Genomic DNA, 19,028 nt, shown 5'->3' on the forward strand with positions numbered 1-19,028 from the left:
CAAATGAGGCCCCAATCTGGCCGAACGGCTGTGCCATCTGCACTGCCCTGAGCGCGGTAAGCTTCCAGTTGCCTCCCCAGCCTCACCAACGCTCGCTGTTGTCAGTCTTTTCCATTTGGGCCGTTCTGGTGGGTGGGTAGCGATATCTCGCTGACGGTTTTATTTGCAGCTCCTTCATAAGGAATGAGGCTGAGCCTCTGTTTGTGTCTGTATTTGCCATCCTTTCTTGTGAAGTGCCTGTTCAAGGCATTTGGTTTTGTATCTAAACTTCTACTTTATTCATGTTTAGAAACTCCTAATAGAGTACAAATAAAAAGTGAGGATTGATATTGGGCAAGCATCTTGAAAAATCCGTCACACCCAAATGTGTCGTTGGGTCTGGCTGGCCTCCCCAGCTGGTGGGCACCCCCTTCCCAACCTGCTCCTGCTGCATCCAGGAGCTCTTGTGGGTCACACTTATTTCCACCTCTGACTAACCCATTGAGCAGTTATTTAACTTGTTGGAGCTTCGGTTTCCTCATCTGAAGGATGCAGTCAGGAACCCCTTCTGATTCTTTGTGCAGACTTAATGAGGTTCTGGTTCTAACAAGCAGGCAGAGTGTGAGCCCTCTGGGCATATTAGCCTGTGACCATTGTTTATGTGAAAGTGCCTCTATCCTTACAGCTTCTCACTCGTGTCCTCCGGTGACCATACCTCATTTTGGGACGGGTGAGATTTCACCTTGCTGACACCTCCCCTTGCATGTCTGTGAGTCCTCGTGGGGCCTTGGAGCCTGTGCAGTGGAGCCCGGCAGGCCTGTCTTTGCCTTCCAGCCCTTGTGGGAAGGGCTGAGTGAAGGACACAGACTACTTCTAGCTCTCAAAAATGGACAGCTCTATTCTACCACCCTCCGATTGAGCCATGGCAAGCTTGTGTTCTGTTGTTTAATCTTCCTCAACATCTTTTTTTTTTTAAATATTCTATTTTTTTTTCCTTTTTCCCCCCAAACCCCTCCGGACACATAGTTGTATGTTCTTAGTTGTGGGTCCTTCTAGTTGTGGCATGTGGGACGCTGCCTCAGCGTGATTTGATGAGCAGTGCCATGTCTGCGCCCAGGATTCAAACTGACGAAATACTGGGCCGCCTGCAGTGGAGCACACGAACTTAACTACTTGGCCACAGGGCCAGCCCCCTCAACATCTTTTTATTTTATCTACAGCCTTTGGCTCAGAGGAACTTCTCACAGTGAGAACCCCAGCCCTCTGCTCCTCAGACTTTGGGAGCGTGATCTCTCCTGACTGTGTTTGCTAGCCCCAGCGCAGCATCTCCACAAGGCCCTTGTGTCTATACAACTCAAGCTTGGTGTGGGTTCCTTAGTAAAGTTGATCCTCTCCAAATTCTTCCACAGAACTTCTGTCAGTGAGCCATTTGTGGACCTCCTCATTAGGCACACCTTCTGCCACAAAGATTCTCCTCTGCTTTATAGCATATGTAGAGAGCCCGTTTCTGTTGTCTCAGCACCAGTGTATACCCAGGAGGCCCTTTGTGGTGTCACAGTAACTCTCAGATGAGCTGTATTATAGACACAGTCGTGATGCGTGAGTGAGCTGAGTGCAGCTCCTGCCACAGGCTGACTTATGACACTGCAGTGATTTAGGGAGCAAATCACGCTGCTCGTGAATTGCTTTTCCTCTTTTCCCACATTGTTCAAGATAGTGACCAAAATAAAACTGAAAAAAAAAAAAACAACTCTTTTTCTCATTCTTTTTTGAACAGGGAAATTTTAATGTAAAAAAGCATTAGCTATAACAGGTGACTGGAGTAATGGGGAATTATCTGCTAAGAGGTAAACAGAACTCTAAAGAAGACAGAAAGAACAGATATAGGAATCTGTCACTATCTTCAGGTCTGAGGCAGACACCCAGAGAAGGAACAAATATGGACAAGGGTGCCCTCCTCACACATGCACCCAGGGCTGAAATTCCTTGGGCTTTTTTGGAGAAGGTGCAGCCAGGGCCCACTGGATAAGGGAGAAGTTGGCAGAAGTGCTGTGCTGGTGGAACTCTCTGAAAAGTCACACTTAGGGGTGTCAGGGAAAGCTATCTGTGGGGAGAAACTGCATCTGAGACCAGGCTGGGAATTTTCCCAAAGCGTTGGTGTGCTTGGAAGCTGCCCTCTGGGATGGATGCTGCCTACAAGGTGGTGGCATGCATCACAGGCCACCACAAGAGTCTCCTGAGAGAAATCACATACCAGAACCAGAGAGAAAAGCCTGTTCCTTGTCTACTGTCTCTCTAGTACCTTGTACTGACAAAACTTAGCATCATGCCTGTTTGACTGGAGACCTTTAATTTTTCATGTGACTTCAAGTCTCCGTCTAGTATCCTTTCATTTGAACTTGAAGGACTCCCTTTAGGGCAGGTTTGGTGGTAAAAAACTTCTCCAGCTTTTGCTTATCTGGGAATGTCCTAATTTCTCCCTCATTTTTGAACAGTTTTGCTGGGTATGGGATTCTGAGTTGATAGATTTTTTTCTTCTTTGAGAGCTTTGAGTGTATGAACCCACTACCTTCTGGCCTCTAAGGTTTCTGATGGGAAATAGGATCATAATTTATTGAGGATCTCTTATATGTGATGTGTTGCTTCTCTCTTGCTGCTTTCCAGGTTCTCTCTTTGCCTTTGACGGTTTAATTATAATGTGTCTCAATGTGTCAAATAGAATTTACCCTACTTGGACTTTGTTGAGCTACTTGGGTTTGTAGATTCATGTTGTTCTTCAAATTTGGGAAATTTTCAGCCATTATTTCTTCAAATAATCTCTCTTCTCCTTTCTCTCTTCTCCTTTTGAGACTTTTAATGCATCTGTTGGTTCTGTTAGTGGTTTCCCATAGATCCCCTCTGTTCACTTTTCTTCCTTTTTTCTTTTCTTCCCCAGACTCAATGATTTCAGTTGTCCTATATTCAGATTTGCTGATTCTGCTGCCTGCTCAAATCTGCTTTTGAACCCACCTTGTGAATTTTTTGTTTCAGTTACTGTACTTTTCAACTCCAGAATTTATTTTTGTTTCCTTTCTATAATTTCTCCCTCTTTATTGATATTCTCATTTATTTCATACATCATTTTCCTGTCTTTGTCTGTGTCTTCCTTTAGCACTTTGAGCATCTTTAAGACAGTTGTTCTAAAGTCTTTGTCTAGTAAGCCCAACATTTGGGCTTCCTTGGGCACAGTTTCTGCCAATGTATTTTGTTCCTTTGAATGAGCCATACTTTCCTGTTTCTTTGTATGCCTTGTGATGTTTTTGTTGGACGTTTGAATCTTATAATATAACTCTGGAAATCAGCATCTCCTCTTCCCAGGATTTGCTGTTTATTTGTTGTTGAAAGGTTTCTTTGTGCTGGGGATCAACCTGAAGTGAAAGCATAAGGTCTTCTCAGGCCTTTTCTGAACCTTCATCTTTCCTTGGGCATCCCAGGTGGCTTTCTAAATTTTCCCATATGTGCAGTTGCTATTGAATGACTTAATCCATAAATATCTGGCTCCCAAAAGGGGAAAAAAGAGGGAAAAAATGTATTACTCATTGAAATTCCCAGGAAGCAACTTAAGCTGGTAGGGGTTGCAACAATGATGGCCAGTCTCTGTATCTGCACCTCAGAAATCAAAAGCAGCACTGAGCAGTTAAAACCCAGAACCCAGATGTTTGAAGGATATTTTCTGCCCTGGCTCCAGCAAGCCACACTGGGAATGCGAGCGCAGCTGCCCTCTGTGAGGCTGGGATGTGGAAGACAGACAGCCACTACTACACGAGAGCTTGAAGCTGACCAAAAGTAACCACAGCTTATCAGCCAGGCTTTCTCCTGGAGGCTGCAAGCTTTCAAATCAACTCCAGAGTTTCAAAATAGTTACTTCAAAGAGTCTTTGCCAACATGCTTGTTGTCTAGATGAAAGGGATTCCTGGTGCTTCCTTGCTCCACCATCTTCTCTGACATCACTTTCTCTTTTGGTCATTTTAAGATAAATTCTGATAAAATAGTTCAATTCAGGCTAACGTCTGTTTATTAGAGATCAACCTGTGCAAGTTTCTCTGCCGGAGGCTGCAGAAGAATAGGAGGCAGACAGGAACCCAGCTCACCATTTCACCAGGTTGGTGATAAGCAGCATAGCAAAGACCAAGCAGGGTCAGTAGAGGCTCCAAGTAGGAAAGGAAAACAGGTGCAGAGTGGAGGTGGCCTTAAGAATGGGCAGAGAGTTAGTGTGGGAGATGGGGAAGATGGGGCAGCTAGGAAGATGGGGGCAGTGAAAGGGGACTTGCTGTGGGAGAAGTGGACAGGGAGAAGAAACAGAATAACCAAAGTTCAGGGGGAAGCATCCTGAGGCACATGTGGTATCCCATGGGCTGCCCCCTTCCAGGCCCACTTTCTGCTGGATCTAGGAGTTCTCTTCTGTCATATCTTTTTTTTTTTTTTTTTTGAGGAAGATTAGCCCTGAGCTAACTACTGCCAATCCTCCTCTTTTTGCTGAGGAAGACTGGCCCTGAGCTAACATCCATGCCCATCTTCCTCTACTTTATACATGGGATGCCTACCACAGCATGGCTTTTTGCCAAGCAGTGCCATGTCCGCACCCGGGATCCGAACCGGCAAACCCCAGGGCTGCTGAGAAGCAGAACATGTGAACTTAACTGCTGCACCACCAGGCCGGCCCCTCTTCTGTCATATCTAATCTCCTCTCCACCCACCTGCTGTGAGACATAAAGGTAGTTGGCATATAAGAGTCAGTAGATAACGATGGATGCAACAGAAGCTAAAATAAAGCTTGATGACAACTCAGGAGGTTAATTACATGACTTGCGCTAATCTCAGTCCACACCCTAATGTATGTAGGAAACATAGCTTCCTTTATTTTTCTAGAAACCAACCTAATTTGTGTTTTGAACTCCATTCTAGTCCATGTTGGATTCCTAATCACTTTGGGAGTTTTTGCCCCATTTGTCCTGAGTTTGCATCTAAAGATGTTCAGTGAGGATGCACCTGGTCCTTGTGACATTGTGGTGTCTTCGTCTCCTAGAGCTGCCGTAACAAACTACCTCCAACTGGGTAGTGGCACAAACAATAGAAACTTATTCTCTCCCAGTTCTGGAGGCTAGAAGCCCAAGATCAAGGTGTTGGAAGGGTTGGTTCCTTCTGGGGGCTGTGAGGGAGAATCTCTTCCGTGCCTCTCCTCTAACTTCTGGTGGTTGGCTGGCAATCTTGGGCGTTTCGTAGAGTGTAAAAGCATCACTCTAATCTCTGCCCTCCTCTTCCTGTGGCGTTCTCCCTGTGTGTATCTGTCTCCAGATTTCCTCTTTTTATAACACCACTGGTCATTTTGGATTAGGAGCTCACCCTGCTCCAATGTGACTTCATCATCGCGAATTACATCTGCAGGGGTCCTATTGCCAAATAAGGTCACATTCTGAGGCCCTGGAGGTTAGGACTCCAGCGTGGGAATTTGAGAAAGGATACAGTTCAACACGTAACTTCTCACCATCCAGCATCTGCTGCCTTACCCACCCCTTCTCTGGTCCCAGCCATGGCAACTTGCCTGCTGCAGAGAAGATGTCCCTCCTGCTGGTCCATGTGGCTCTTCAGGGCCAACCTCTCTCTGTTCCTTCCACACCGTGCTTTGTGAAACAGGAATCCACTCATCTGTTTACACTTGGCCCTTAGGCCCAGGACTCTCTGGGAGACTGTCTGAGGCTTGATCTACCTAAATATGCCATGCCATCATTTCTCTGAGGTTCAGCTGCCTCCCTGGTGCTCTGGGCAGGAAAAAGAACAAAAGGTGCCTCTGTTCTCAGATTCCATAAACCTTAGAGAGGTTTTCCTGTTTCCTGACTTGGAGATCAAACTCTCTGGGGCCACGAGTGTATATCATCTCTCAAGGCAGACTCCACTCCAGGTGAAGATGTCTAGAGTGAATGTTGTGGATACAGAGGTATGAGGGGAACCTTTCCTCTTACTCCAGATGTTTTCTCTAACACATTAATGTAGACCAGGAGCTGGCAAACTATGGCCTGTGGACCAAATCTGCCCCAGCACTTGGTTTTGTAAATAAAATTTTATTGGCAGGCAGCCATGCCCTTTTGTTTATATATTGTCTCTAGCTGCTCTTGTGCTAATTGGCAGAGTTGAGTAGTTGCAACAGAGACTGCATAGCCAACAAAGCCAAAAATATTCACTATCTGGCCCTCTGCAGAAAATGTTTGTGGACCCCTGGTGTAGACTTTTGTAACACAAAAGCCTAAAGACTTTACCACCTTTTGCTGTCACATCTCTCCCCTAAGGTGAGGATTGCAGGGTGGCTTCACTGTCTGAACAGGAGAAATGGCAAAGGGAGAAAAAGAAATACCATAAATGTAATGGTTGATGTGTCAAAAATGTCATCCTGGCAACAGGTGTGTGCAGTTTGTGAAAAGTTATTGAGCAGAATAGTTGTGATTTGTGCTGTTATCTCTTGTATGCTGAATTTCAATAAAAAGCACAGGGGGAAACAGTCTTACTCCATCTTGATAATCTTGGCATCATGAAGACAAAGGAACCGTTGAGGTTGCCCAGGTCAGAGTCCTAGGAGAGTACCCCAGGGCCTCATGGAAGAGCTAGGCAGAGCCATCCTTCAGCCAGCCTGGCCAGTGTCCTGCTGCTCCCCCTCATTGCCCCTCACACACGTGGACTTGGCCAGAGAACACAGCTGGGTCTCCAGAACTGCTTAAAACCTAAGCCTAAGCGCAGAGCGTCTAGAACCCAAGACCATGTCGTTGACCATGCGTGGTCTCACACTTGCCCAGATAAAGGTTGCAGAGCTGGTTCTGAACTGGTCTTTATCCAAAGCTCATGAACAAGTGAATTAATCGCTCCGATGCCTTTCACTATAAAGTAAGTGAGAGCTCTTGATGCACTCATCTTGGAACTTAGCCACCTCAATAGTGCACCTAAGAGCCATTTAAAGGTCTTCATTTTATAGAAGACCAGAAGAAAAAAACCACACACACCAAAAATTCCCCTTGGGGCTTTCAGTGTTACAGATGGCCAAGTTTTAAGTTCAGATGGAAGACACAGTTTGTGGATCTTGCTGAACTGATACTCTCTGTATTCTGTTTCCAGATGACCTTGATTTACAGTTCTTGGATACATGTTTCTGACGGCTCACTTAAACATGCCGTCAGCGTGGGGCTGGGATTGCTGAGATATGGTGTGTAAGAGCAGGGCGGGTTGCTTTGGAAACCTTGCCCGGCCCCTCCTCTTCCTGGCAAGAGAGGCAAAAACTGAGCACCCCTGCTATTTCAGCAGCACCATCTGGTTAATGCAGACCATTCTCTTCCTTCTAGCCCTGGGCCTGGAGGCACGCACTGCCTGGGCGCCAGCGTGGAGCATGCGGTCTGTGAAAACCTGCCCTGCCCCAAGGGCCTGCCCAGCTTCCGGGATCAGCAGTGCCAAACACACGACCGGCTGAGCAGCAAGAAGAAGGGCCTGCTGACAGCAGTGGTGGTTGATGGTAAAGGCATATGGAGCATCCTTTCATAGCGACCTCCCTCCCTCCTCCCCAAGAACGTAAACACCTCCTAGGAAAACCCACCCCCTATGCCTGCGCTCCACCCAACAGGATGCTCCAGTCCTCCTGCCCAAGTCAGCCAAGGACCCACTTCTTGAGCAGTGGAGTTGAACTTGGGTGACCCAGTGCTGTGAGATTTCCCAAATGCAGCTGTGAGGCAGGCAGTGGACCAGATTCCTCCTGCACCCTTGTTTGCAGCAGCGCGGGTATGCTGGCAGCCTGCCATCTAGTGCCATGTGCTTAGGGGCCCAGGGCCAACTTGGAGAAGAGCAAGGCTCTGCAGGAGCAGGACAGTGGGTTTGTGTGTCTTCTGTTTCACTTTCCAGTGTTGATGCTTTCTTGCATTTCTTTTCTTGGTTCATTTTGGGTTGACTCTTACTCCTCAACTAGAGTGTTTGGGAAGAAGTTTTAAGGACAGTTTACAGCTTGGTGAAAATTGTAATAAGCATAGATCATATTTTCTTTCCAAGAGTATTCTCCCAAATCAGGAAACTCTGCCCACTGGGCCATTGCAAGTATTTCCAGTGGCTGATAAAATTCTAGGTTGTGTATCATGTCTGTAGCGTTTGTGATGTCTGTTTATCATTGATAAGGAAGCCCCAGGGCCTGGTTCAGGGGTTTTTACACTTAAAATTCTGCTCATCTTCAGGAAACAAGACTGTGTTATAATGATGACAATATGGTCCCATTTATCCATAGTACCGTGTGCCAGGCACAAGTTAGCTCTGCATACATCATCTCATTTAATATGCAAAACAAGCCATGCAGAAGATGAGAGGTTACGGGTTACATGACACGTCTAAGCTCCTGCCGCTGATGAGAAGCAGGAAGGGGTCTGACCCCAGTTCCAGAGGAGCTGACTCAGAAAATAACCAGCTATCATCTGGCTTCCAATACTCAAGACAGAAAGCATGATTTCTTGAGTGCTGAGTGAGGCAGCTTTAATAAGAACTAAAGCGCTGGGCCTGATTTTTATGCCGCCTCTAAAGTCTTTTGCAGGAGAAGGAGGTTCCTGTGCCAGGTCTTAGGTTTCTTCCCTGTGATCTGCAGAACCTCTGAAATCTCCATTCTGCAGTCTGCGATTACAAGCTCAAATGTGCATAGCTGTGCTGGGGTAGGCCCAGGCATTACAGGGAATAGTGGCCTCAGACCCACAGCTTTTAACCCAACAACCTGACCCATCCACTTTGAAATGACTTGTAAAGTGATGTGGGATGTTCTAAATTATAGCAGATGGTACCAACCCACCCAGCCTTGGGCTCATTTTAAAGCATTGGGGCGTTCCCCAGACATTTTCCTTTTTTAAAAAGAACACCACCTTTGGGAGCTGTGTGATTATAGCAGCACTGTCACCTAACCAGCAGACTTCAACAGAAGTGCAGCCGTCACACCCTTGGCTTTACCTGGAGACAAAGTAGACGGGAGCCCCGCCCTCCCAAAAGGAACACACACACCTGGAGGCAGGGCTCGCACACGACCCTCGCCACTGTCTGCCTGGCCATTCATCTGATGCGGGAAGACACAGGAGGTTTCCAGATGTCTCGGGCACACTCAGACCCCTAATCGGGAGGAAGATAGCACCGGCGGGAGCTGCCGTATTTCCATCACAGCGACTGGTTCAGATGAGAAGCAGCCTCATATCCAAACCGTCAGCCACCTCCCGGTCTGCTAGATAAAGATGCTTTAGGTCGTCTGCCTGTCATGTCCTCTCCTGCTTCTCCGGAGCAAGAAGAGGTCAGGTCTAGGACAGACTCGCCCCTTCTCATTACCACGCAACTACGCGCATGGAGTTGTTATTCTTTCCTCGGTCTCCTGCTTCAGTTTTCAGTTCTCCTGCCTCATTTATTCAATGCAGAAACCCCACTTAAATGTCTATTTTTCCACAGATTTCTCCAAGTCCAGATTAAACTTCTGTTTTACTTGTAACCACTTTTGGATGGCTGAGCTCGTCGGTTCCCTTATCATCACAGTGGCTGAGACTGTTGTCTGCCCAGAACCCCCCTCCAAGAAGCCTCACACTGCAGCTATTTGGGGAAGCTCATTGGGTTCAGAATGTGTTTCCACCCAGTCACGTTTTGTTTCTTTCCACCAAAGCAACAAATAATTATAGCCAGAGTGCCACCGCCTTTGATCTCAAAAGTACAACCCTATTTGATAAGGACAGTTAACAGGCAGTGAGCTTTTTGCCTTTGAAGGAGAGACCCCAAGTTCAGGGCTTTCAAGGGTAGCTTGACACATCCCCCTCTGGGGTGAAATTGTCGTGACTTCTTGCGTATTTGGTTTCATTTCCCTCTCAAATATAAACAGAAGCCAGCATTTTTTAAAGGAGCATTTCACAGGGATAAAAACAAAGTACTAAATGGCCAATTCAGAGGGCAGGGGGAGAATACAGATTTTAAGTGTTCCTCTCAAAACTTGGTTTATAAAAGGCACAATTCTAGCTCAGCCGTGATAGGAACGATTCCTGTGGTTGGGCTCCGGGCTCTTCTGCAGCCCATTATGACTGCCCTATTCATAGCATTGCTATCGCTGCGGAATTCTTTGGCGAGTGACGCACAGTTCAAGAAAGGGGAAGCTATATTTTTTCTTTTTTCTCTTATTGAAAAAAAAGAAATTCTTGCAGAGGTAGATTTTCCAAGGGAGGACTCAGGACCACAAATCTATACCACCTCCAAAAGAAGACAAAGACTCTCCTTAGAAATATTTCTAAGTGGAAAAGCCTTTAGACAGAAACCCATTGAGATGGCCCGTTGCCAAACCCACCCCATTTCTGCTTTCCCCGTGGAATCTCATTTAAGTAGAAACCGTCAAGGGTTCAGTCCTCCCTGCCTAGGCCAGCAGGCCACATGCCCACAGAAGTGTCAGAGGGCTTGGCGAAGGCCGTGTCTGGACATGGAAGTGCATTCCCAGCTCCTTCGCCCCGGCATGGCAGAACCCAGTCCGAGTCTGAGCCTCCCGGGGGACTGAGGGTATGATGGTTACAGCTCTCTGACTCCAGCTTGGCCAAGCTGGCTGGGGTTGCTTAATGAAAAAGAGAGAAGTTGTTGCAAAGATGTAGGGTGTCTCACAGGTCCCCAGGGCCAGGATCAAAGTGTGAGGCCAGGGCTTCTGAAGATGTCAGGACCTGCTCTCCGTGTCCTCCACAGCTTGTTTGTGGATCAGTCCCTCCTGCCCCCACTGCAGACTGGCTTTCTCACAGCTTGTCCACATGCAGGCTGATGGGTGGCCCTCAGCACCTTTCATGTAAATCCTCATCCCATATCCAAATCCTTTGGGGCCAGATGTGGTTCAGAGTTAGAAGCATTTTAGGTGTTTGAGAGGTAACAACAGTGCATCAACCATATATTACTCAGTGGGGTCCAGGGGAGCACCCCACAGTCAGACACATGGACAGCTCTACCAGGTAACCCATGAGCAGTCTCTAAGTGGGATACTGAAAACTACCAACAGCCTTATGTCAATCAAGGCTGGTTTTTCTACCAAATGTGTTTGCCACAAGTGTAAGAAAATGCTTGGAGTTGTCAGAGCTTTCTGGATTTCTGAATTATGGATAAGGGAGTGTAGGCTTCTTTGGGATTCACCAACCATGAGCAGACACCACCTCTCTGAATCTGAATTTCAGTGCTAATTTCCCAGGGGAGAGACTGGTTGGTCCAGCTATAGTCAGGTGGCCACTGCTGGTCCAATCAACTGAAGCCTGGCTATGAGGTCATGGTGGGTTGCTTTGAGGACAGGGGCCTGAGCAGCCTCCTCAGTGTGTTCCCCAAAGAGGGCCAGGCAGGGCTAGGTGAGCACTTGTGATGGCCTCAAAATTAATGGTGTCGCCACCTTAGTAAGACCTTGTAACCACTGGCAGAGAGAAAACAGCAAGAGCACTGAGAGTCACAAGTGTCTTCACCATAGAGTGCCAGGGGGAATCTTCCAAGCCTCCACCAAGCAGATGTGATTGTGTGGCTCTCAAACCCCTGCCCTATCTGTGGCTTTCCCATCCAAGTGTAAGTCCTGACAGCAGATGAGCCACTGAGAAGCTGGGACCCACCCCAGCCAGTCCAGCCTCAATCAGAATTTCATCTCCACAGACATCAGCTGTTCAAGAGGGATGCTCCAGGCTTCTTTCTTTGGATTGTGTGGTTGTGTACCTTTTAAGAAGATTTAGTCTCCTTCTATACTACTAAGGATGTAACAGTGTTGACACTGTGCCCAAAGCTGAATCCCAGCATCTCATGTTATTTATTGGGAGATTAGTTGCCCACCTGAGGCAGCCTGAAGGGGAATGTTCAGAGAATTGTGAGGGACTCTGAGCCTCCTCAAGTTTTGTAAAAGTTATCCTGAATCCCTTCGAGAGATAGTGCTACACTTTCCCAGAGGTGTGGGGTGCCCTGAATTCTGAGCAGAGTCCCCAGGAAAGGAGATGGACAAAAGGAAGGAGTTCCAGCTGAGCAGAGGAAGGAATTGTTACCTCTGGACTCTCTTCTGGAGCCTAGGTGTCCCCAGACTGTCCCAAGCCATAAAGGACAGTGTCTGCAGGTGGAGGAGTCAAGTGTACCTTCTTGCCTGAGGTCATGGCCAAAAGCCCTCCATCTGAGCTTGGGCCCCCCTCTTGAGAGAGTCTCCACTTCCCTCATGTTCACACCAAAGAGCTCGGATAAGCAATCTTCATCCCTTCCAGGTCTCATCTTTCTAACTTATCTCAAAAGAGCCTCTACTTTTCCACCCAAATTCCATTTCCATTTCTGCTCAAATCAGAATATACACTCAGAAGCCAGAAATGTCCATGAAACTGGTTGTTTGTTTTCAGCAACACCATTTTGCCTCTTGGTATTTTTGGCCCACAGAGTTCTCTATTCGGAAAGAAAACAGTGATAATGGGAAGAAAACCAGGATGGAGTGAAGAGGCTAGGGTCTGGCCCTGCCAGGCAGGGGACTCTGGGCAGCCATGCACATTCTCTGAGCCTTGTGTGTTCATCTGTAAGATGGAATGATGACAGCACCCACCTGAAATGCATAGACACTTCAGCATGCTGCCTGGCACGTAGTAGATAATAAGTGTTATTTGTGATTTTATCATCATCACCACCATCATCATCATTATTACTGCTATTGAACAAATCACCTCAAAGCTCAGTTACTCCAAGTTGAGGCAGCACTTCAGTTTAAAGGTAATTAAAATCCATAGTTTTCAAACTGCCAAGGGACCCTTTCTTCCAGTGAAACATGAGAGGAAGCCCAGTTTGTGGAGAAGATACACCCATCCATTCAGACTGGGGGCTGTGGTGCTGCGTCTGTCCCAGTGGCTCCCCAAGATGCTCAAGGTCCCAAAGAGCACCTCAAAAGTCTTGTCAAATGAGCCCCCCAGGACCTGATCTCAGTTTACATTTCAGTTTCCTATAGTTCTCCTTCCACTGGCCGCCACCTCGTGTCATTCCATCTAAATGGAGGGACCACTGCCCTCAGCCTGCCAGCTGAGGAAATGGGTCACTCCTTCCAGGTTATGCCCTGTCCTCTGACAGCTCAGATCAGACCCATCTCATGGGGCTTTTCACAGTCTGCCTCATCTGGAGTTTGCTGTGTACTTGTCCGTGAGACCACCAGGGTCTTACCTATCTTTCTTTCCCCAGGAGTGCCCAAAGAGTGCCTTGTGTGAGGGAGGGGCTCACTCCATGTTTGTTGAATAAATGTTGAAGCATTGTTACTTTGCTTACCTAGGAAGCTACTCTTCATAGCAGATGTTCTTCTCCCACAACTAACTGGAACAACCAAGTAGAACATTTCTGCTATACCCTGTGGCTGCTTTCTAGTGTTCTAAGACAAGACTTCCCAGTGGGCATGTTGATTAGCAGAGCTCCATGGAAGAGGAGCTGTGGAATGCTGAACACAGTGACGGTTTAGTGAATGTCATCCGATCGTGAAAAGCCCGGAGCCTGGGTGATACTGTACATCTACATTGACTGAAACTCTCTAGCTGGGATGTTAAGCTCTTCTGAGGCCGAGTCAGCCCCAGAAGGCTTCCTCTACCCCTGCCATTGCTCACCTGAGACCACCAGAAGGACCCACTAGAGACGGGTTGTGGTGGAGACAAATGGCCTGGCAGAGGCAGCAGAAAGCTGTTAGTGTTTCTGTTTCTGGAGGTTCTTTTTTAAAAATAATCACATAAATGTCATTAGAATTAGGTGACTGAGAGACAGAAAAGGGTGCATTCCTCTTTTTCAGTTACGTACAGAGAAACAAAATCCATTCATTCAAAATAAGCTTGAAGCTTTTCCACTAAGATCAGGAATAAGGCAAGTAAGTCCCCTTTATCACTCCTTTTCAACATCATACTGGAAGTCCTAACTTATGCAATAAAACAAGAAAAAGAAATAAAAGATTGAGAAGGAAGAAATAAAACTATCTTTTTTTGCAGAGGACATGATTGTCTATGTAGAAAATCTGAAAGAATCGCTAAAAACCCCTCCTGGAACTCGTAAGCGATTTTAGCAAGGTTGCAGGATATAACATAAATTTACAAAAGTCAGTCTCTTTCCTATATACCAGCAAGGAGAAAATGGAGTTTTGAATTAAAAATATAGCATTTATATTAGCACCTCAAGAAATGAAATAGTTAGGTATAAATCTAACAAAATATGTGCAAGATCTATATGAGGAAAACGATAAAACTCTGATGAATGAAATAAATTAATGGGGAGCTATTCCATGTTCATGGTTAGGAAGAATTAATATTGTCAAGGTGTCACTTCTTCCCAACTTGGTTTATAGACTCACTGCAGTCCATTCAAAATCTCAGCAAGGTATTTTGGGGATATTGACAAAGTTATTCTAAAGCTTATATGGAAAGATGGAAATATTTACCCAGTCTTTCTGTGAGTCGGGTTCCTGGGCCTGGCCTGGGGACAAGAGACGGAAGCTCAGTCTGTTGTCCTCCAAGGGCTCCCAGTCCCATCATTTCTTCAGCCTAAATGTAATTAAAATCCATCCCTTTTAAACTTCTTTAGCAGTGGGACCCACTTCATGAGAAATCTTGTATATGGGACTTGTTCAAACAATTATAGGACAGTAGGATAATGGCTGAGGGCTTTAATGAAGGTGTGTGCAAAGTGCAGATGGAGATTCCAAGTCAGAGATGGCATGAGCAGACAGCGTTCTGGATTGAAAGCTGCTAGTGTGATAGGAATCTTCCAGAAAGCTAAGTGCAAGAAGGGATTTCCAGGCAGAAGGGACAGCCTAGACAAAGGCATGAGAGTTGGCCTGTTCTGGGAGCTCACTTGGTTCCAGAAGCAGCAGAAACCAGCATTTCTATCCTGCCTGGTGACATGGCTCTTACAGGTTGTCCTATAGGCCCCTTTGTTCTGTACCTTACTCCTGCTCAGTTTCTTCTGGGACCTTCTTGCCACATAGCACAGCCCTGCAGCTTTTATCCAGCAGCTGGCGAGCACTAAAGCTTTTAGCAAAAGCCTCTGCTATGGAGACACCCATGGGGCCTGCTCCCTCCCCCAGAAGCATTCTTGTTCACTTTCTCCCCTCTTCCACCCCCAAGACAGGAGCAGCTCACCCTTGATAACATATTCAGCTTACTTAGAGGTTAGCACACAACAAGATGTTCGTTCAGCCTTGTATTTTTAATGTCTTAAGGAAAAGGAACCACTATGTCTTTGCAAAGGATAAAGAGAACACGGTGAAGAAAAGCCCACAGAGCTCTCAGCGTGTGTCAGTCACCTGAGTCTGAGGGTCTTTCTCCATTTGTTGTGTCGAGTGTTCCAAAGGGCAGGTAAATGTCTCTGAAGAACATGTGCCAGCTTCCTATGCCCTTTATTGCATGCTGACCTCTTGTCCCTTGGGCTAGCCTGTCAGCCATGTGTACCTGTGCCCTGCATGGCTCACACACCCCTTCCCATGTCAACATCCACCTCTCCTTCCCTCCTCAGATAAGCCATGTGAGCTCTACTGCTCGCCCCTTGGGAAGGAGTCCCCGCTGCTGGTGGCCGACAGGGTCCTGGATGGCACACCCTGCGGGCCCTATGAGACTGACCTCTGCGTGCATGGCAGGTGCCAGGTGACGTGTTTTCCTTGTGTCTTTGGTGGGGCTTTGGAGGGGAGCCTTCTTCTCCCCAGAGGGTATTGGGGTGGGGTGGAGGCTTTGGGAGGCCTGGGGGAGTAGATTTTCTCAAGAAGGCACCTGATGGTGCTGCCTTCTACAGCCTCGCACCCCTCCCTCCTTCAGCAATAACGGAGCCTGAAGCCCACCTGCAGGTCAACTGGAGTTGAGGTGGCTGAAAAAAGAGTGGTAACATAATAATCTCAAAAGTCTTAAAATAACTTTAGACATGATGACAAAGGGAAGAGCAGGGGGCCCTCCCAAGGCAGCTCTCCCTGGCCTGGCGTAGCAGGCATGACTTGGCCCCTGTTTGCCCTCAGAATGGGCATCCTCCTGATGTGGCGCAGAAGCCAGGATTGGGTTGGGGGTTAAGAGGCTGCATAGTTCCAGTTCCTAGAGGGGCGTGGCTCTGATCACACCACCCTCAGTTATGCCACATGTGCCGTATTTCCTGATGACCGAGATCGGTCTGAGCGTGTTCTGAAAGAGTCCCAGGAAGCCCTCTGCCTCAGCCACGGGTGCGTGCTCTCCTCATCATTGCAGCCAAGCTCCCTCAGCTGTGCTCCCAGCAGGCGAGCCCACTAAGAGCTGGAGGAGGCTCCCAGAGCCCTGAGCAAGCAGATGGGTATCAGGATTACCACGCATTTGGCATGGAAAGGAAAGCCAGGTCTTTCCTGTGATTTTTGCTTTTCCTTGTCTAGCGTCCATTGACCAGCACCTGTGTGGGACTAAGCAAAGAGTCCATTCACCAAGTTCCACTGAGCGGCCTTCTAATTTTACTAGGGAAAGAGGAAGTGCTTTCTAGGAGCCGTGTGGCTCTTGATGCTTCAGGGCCCCTACACCTTTTGATGCCCATCTCTAATGTTCAGTTTCAGGGAAATATTAAAAACACTTGAAAAATTGTAAATTCAGGGGTCACGGGGAGAGAAACTGTTGTCCCTTCCTCAGTTGTACCAGAAATCTGCCTCCAAGCCTGGAGCCCACTCGCCCCAGGAGGGCGGCACATCTTTGTTCTCTCTGCTTCCCAATGCCTGGCCAAGGGCATAGGCGGCAGGGTCTTGGAGAGTGAAGGAAAGGCGGAGTAAAAAGGAGAAAGGCAGGAAGACACAGACACAAAGACAACTTCTGGGATGATTCCCGTGGCCAACTATTTCAACCCTAGTGGATTTTTTTCCCTGCGGACTCCAAACTAGTCTCAAACTGGGATCTTTCAGGGAAAAGCTTGACAATATCCAGACTCCTTTGGCACTGCCTGGCTTTGTTATCACATATGGGTATGTGTGGGTGATGGGCGCTGGGTGCCTGAGAGTCTTGGCAAGGCATCCTCCCAAGGAAGGAGGCAGTGATGGCTGGCTGAACAGGGCCTGCAGGGCTGTCACTTGTAGCAGAGCATGTACGAGGCCTCACTGTGAACAAAGTTCTTATCATTATTACTGAAATCAGGAATTGCTGACGGTTCTCTGTAAACCCGCTAGAAAGCCAAGCGCAAGATTTGTTTTCTTCCTAAATTAGACACTTGCACAGGCCATCCTGCAGCCCAATGAGGTACGTTCCTTTAGTAACAATTTCCCACCTACAAGCACTTGTACTCTTTAGGGTAGCACTGGCTGAGCCACCTCCAGCCTCTTGCCAGCATTTTCTGCAGTGTTCTTGCCAACGTGGAGGCATTTCTAAGAATCTTGAAATGTTCTGGCCAGTGGGGTCCATGTTAAGTGGCCAGACATGATTTCAGCTCTGAGTGATCAGTGCCATGGTCCCCTTCAGTGACCTTGGTTCTAACTGCAACCTTTTCAATTAGGGAATCTTCCCTGTACCATGACAGGAAAACTTTCAGTGCTTTAGTTAGTACAGCAACGATGAGATGCCACTCGAGATATTTTAATAGCGTTAAGTCTGTGGTCATCAGAGCACCTTTGAATTGGAGCCTGACCTGCACTTGGGTGCGATAGGAATGACATGGGACACATGCCTTCCCATTCCCAGATGCCGTCCCATCCCCATCGAACCTCGCAGTTCTGTGGATCTATCTCAAATGCCTCTGTCACCGTCATCATCATTGCATTTACTCGTCTCTGCACTGAGCCTGACACTAACCAAGCACAACCACTCGAGGCAGGGGCACTAGAGCACAGAGGTGCAGACAAGGGCACCTTTCACAATGCTCTATGGTGAGCGGGTGGGCTCCTCCTCCTCAGGAGCCTCACCCTGCCAGTGGGGAGACCCCCACCTGCTGGTTCATGGATGCACCATATCCTCTGAGTGGATGCATCCCAGTGACGCCGCTGCCTCCAAGCAGCCCACCAGTCCTAGCAGAAGGCCCACCGTCCTGGTAGGTGGTGGCAGCACCCAACTGGAAGCACCTCACAGGATTAAAATCCTGAGAAACAGCTCACTTCTGAAAGAGGTTAAAAGTACCATCTGCAGTTTTTCTAATGGTGCTCTTTCTTCAGAAAGAAACTATAAAGGTTAACGTGAGCTTGTTTTTAAGTCAATTTTCATAGAACCAGATTAGTGAAGTCGTAGTCAACGAAGTTCTGTAATAAAAATTGAGCATACTGAAATAAGGTTAAGGAAGTCAAATACAAATATAATCTTTATGCCTAGTACAGGAATGGCTCAAATGAAATGTTCTGGATTCCTGTGGTGCTTCTGAATAAGGCAAGGAAAATTAGTGAAACAGAAAAAGAGTAACAGTACTTAAGAAAAAATCTCAAGGGTTTAGTGAGCAGAGGATCTGTACTTATTCATTGATATAGTTATCTTATAATAATGGATAAAAGGTAGAAATCATCCACATTTTATGTAAGACAGCTCTTATAGAAATATTGCCATGGTTCTGCTAGCTTTGTCCTCTGTTCCCTTCAGCTATAAATTTTGCTATTTTCAGGTAGCAGAAAGAGTTCTGGGAAATTTTGAGAAACATAGTGACTAGTGCAGAGGGGACGAGAGGCTCCAAAATGACATTTTGAGTAGATTCCACTAAGGTCTAAAGAGCAGACTGGTTCAAACCGTACCATACAACATGGAAATACCATTTTATTCTGTTTTTATGGGGCTCGAGTTAAGCTTCATTTCACTGAGTCACAAATTACTCAATATGCTGAAATGAAACTTAGTGCTTATAAAAGTGGGAGCGAGTTGGGGGAAGAAACACAAACATTGTCTATTTTTCAGCAAGTCCCTATAAATCAAGAGTCCCATCATTAATGATTCCTACTGTTGGCCTCCAGAAGCAAAGAAATCAAGTTAATACGCATCTAATGTGCAACTTGCCTCGGAGCTACTGACCTTGAGTGGGTGAGTCAAACTGGTGGACAGATCCGAATACACCTGAGACCAGATAGGCTTGGCTTTTCTTTAAGGCTTTCT

The 19,028-nt window shown here is 47.0% G+C and overlaps 1 protein-coding gene across 1 annotated transcript in view; it reads left to right on the forward strand.

Annotated features, from left to right (window-relative positions):
• The window catches only part of ADAMTS17 (ADAM metallopeptidase with thrombospondin type 1 motif 17), a gene marked incomplete at its 5' end in the record, with an annotated part of 338,230 nt that overhangs the window by 215,708 nt on the left and 103,494 nt on the right, over window positions 1–19,028 (forward strand). The window contains 2 exons of the mRNA XM_046652771.1: window positions 7,344–7,510; window positions 15,490–15,617. Of these exons, the coding sequence (XP_046508727.1) occupies window positions 7,344–7,510; window positions 15,490–15,617 (295 nt within the window). The remainder of the gene's footprint in view (window positions 1–7,343; window positions 7,511–15,489; window positions 15,618–19,028) is intronic.

The sequence above is a fragment of the Equus quagga genome, chromosome 2 (genome assembly GCF_021613505.1).
Source record: "Equus quagga isolate Etosha38 chromosome 2, UCLA_HA_Equagga_1.0, whole genome shotgun sequence".
Lineage (NCBI taxonomy): Eukaryota > Metazoa > Chordata > Mammalia > Perissodactyla > Equidae > Equus > Equus quagga.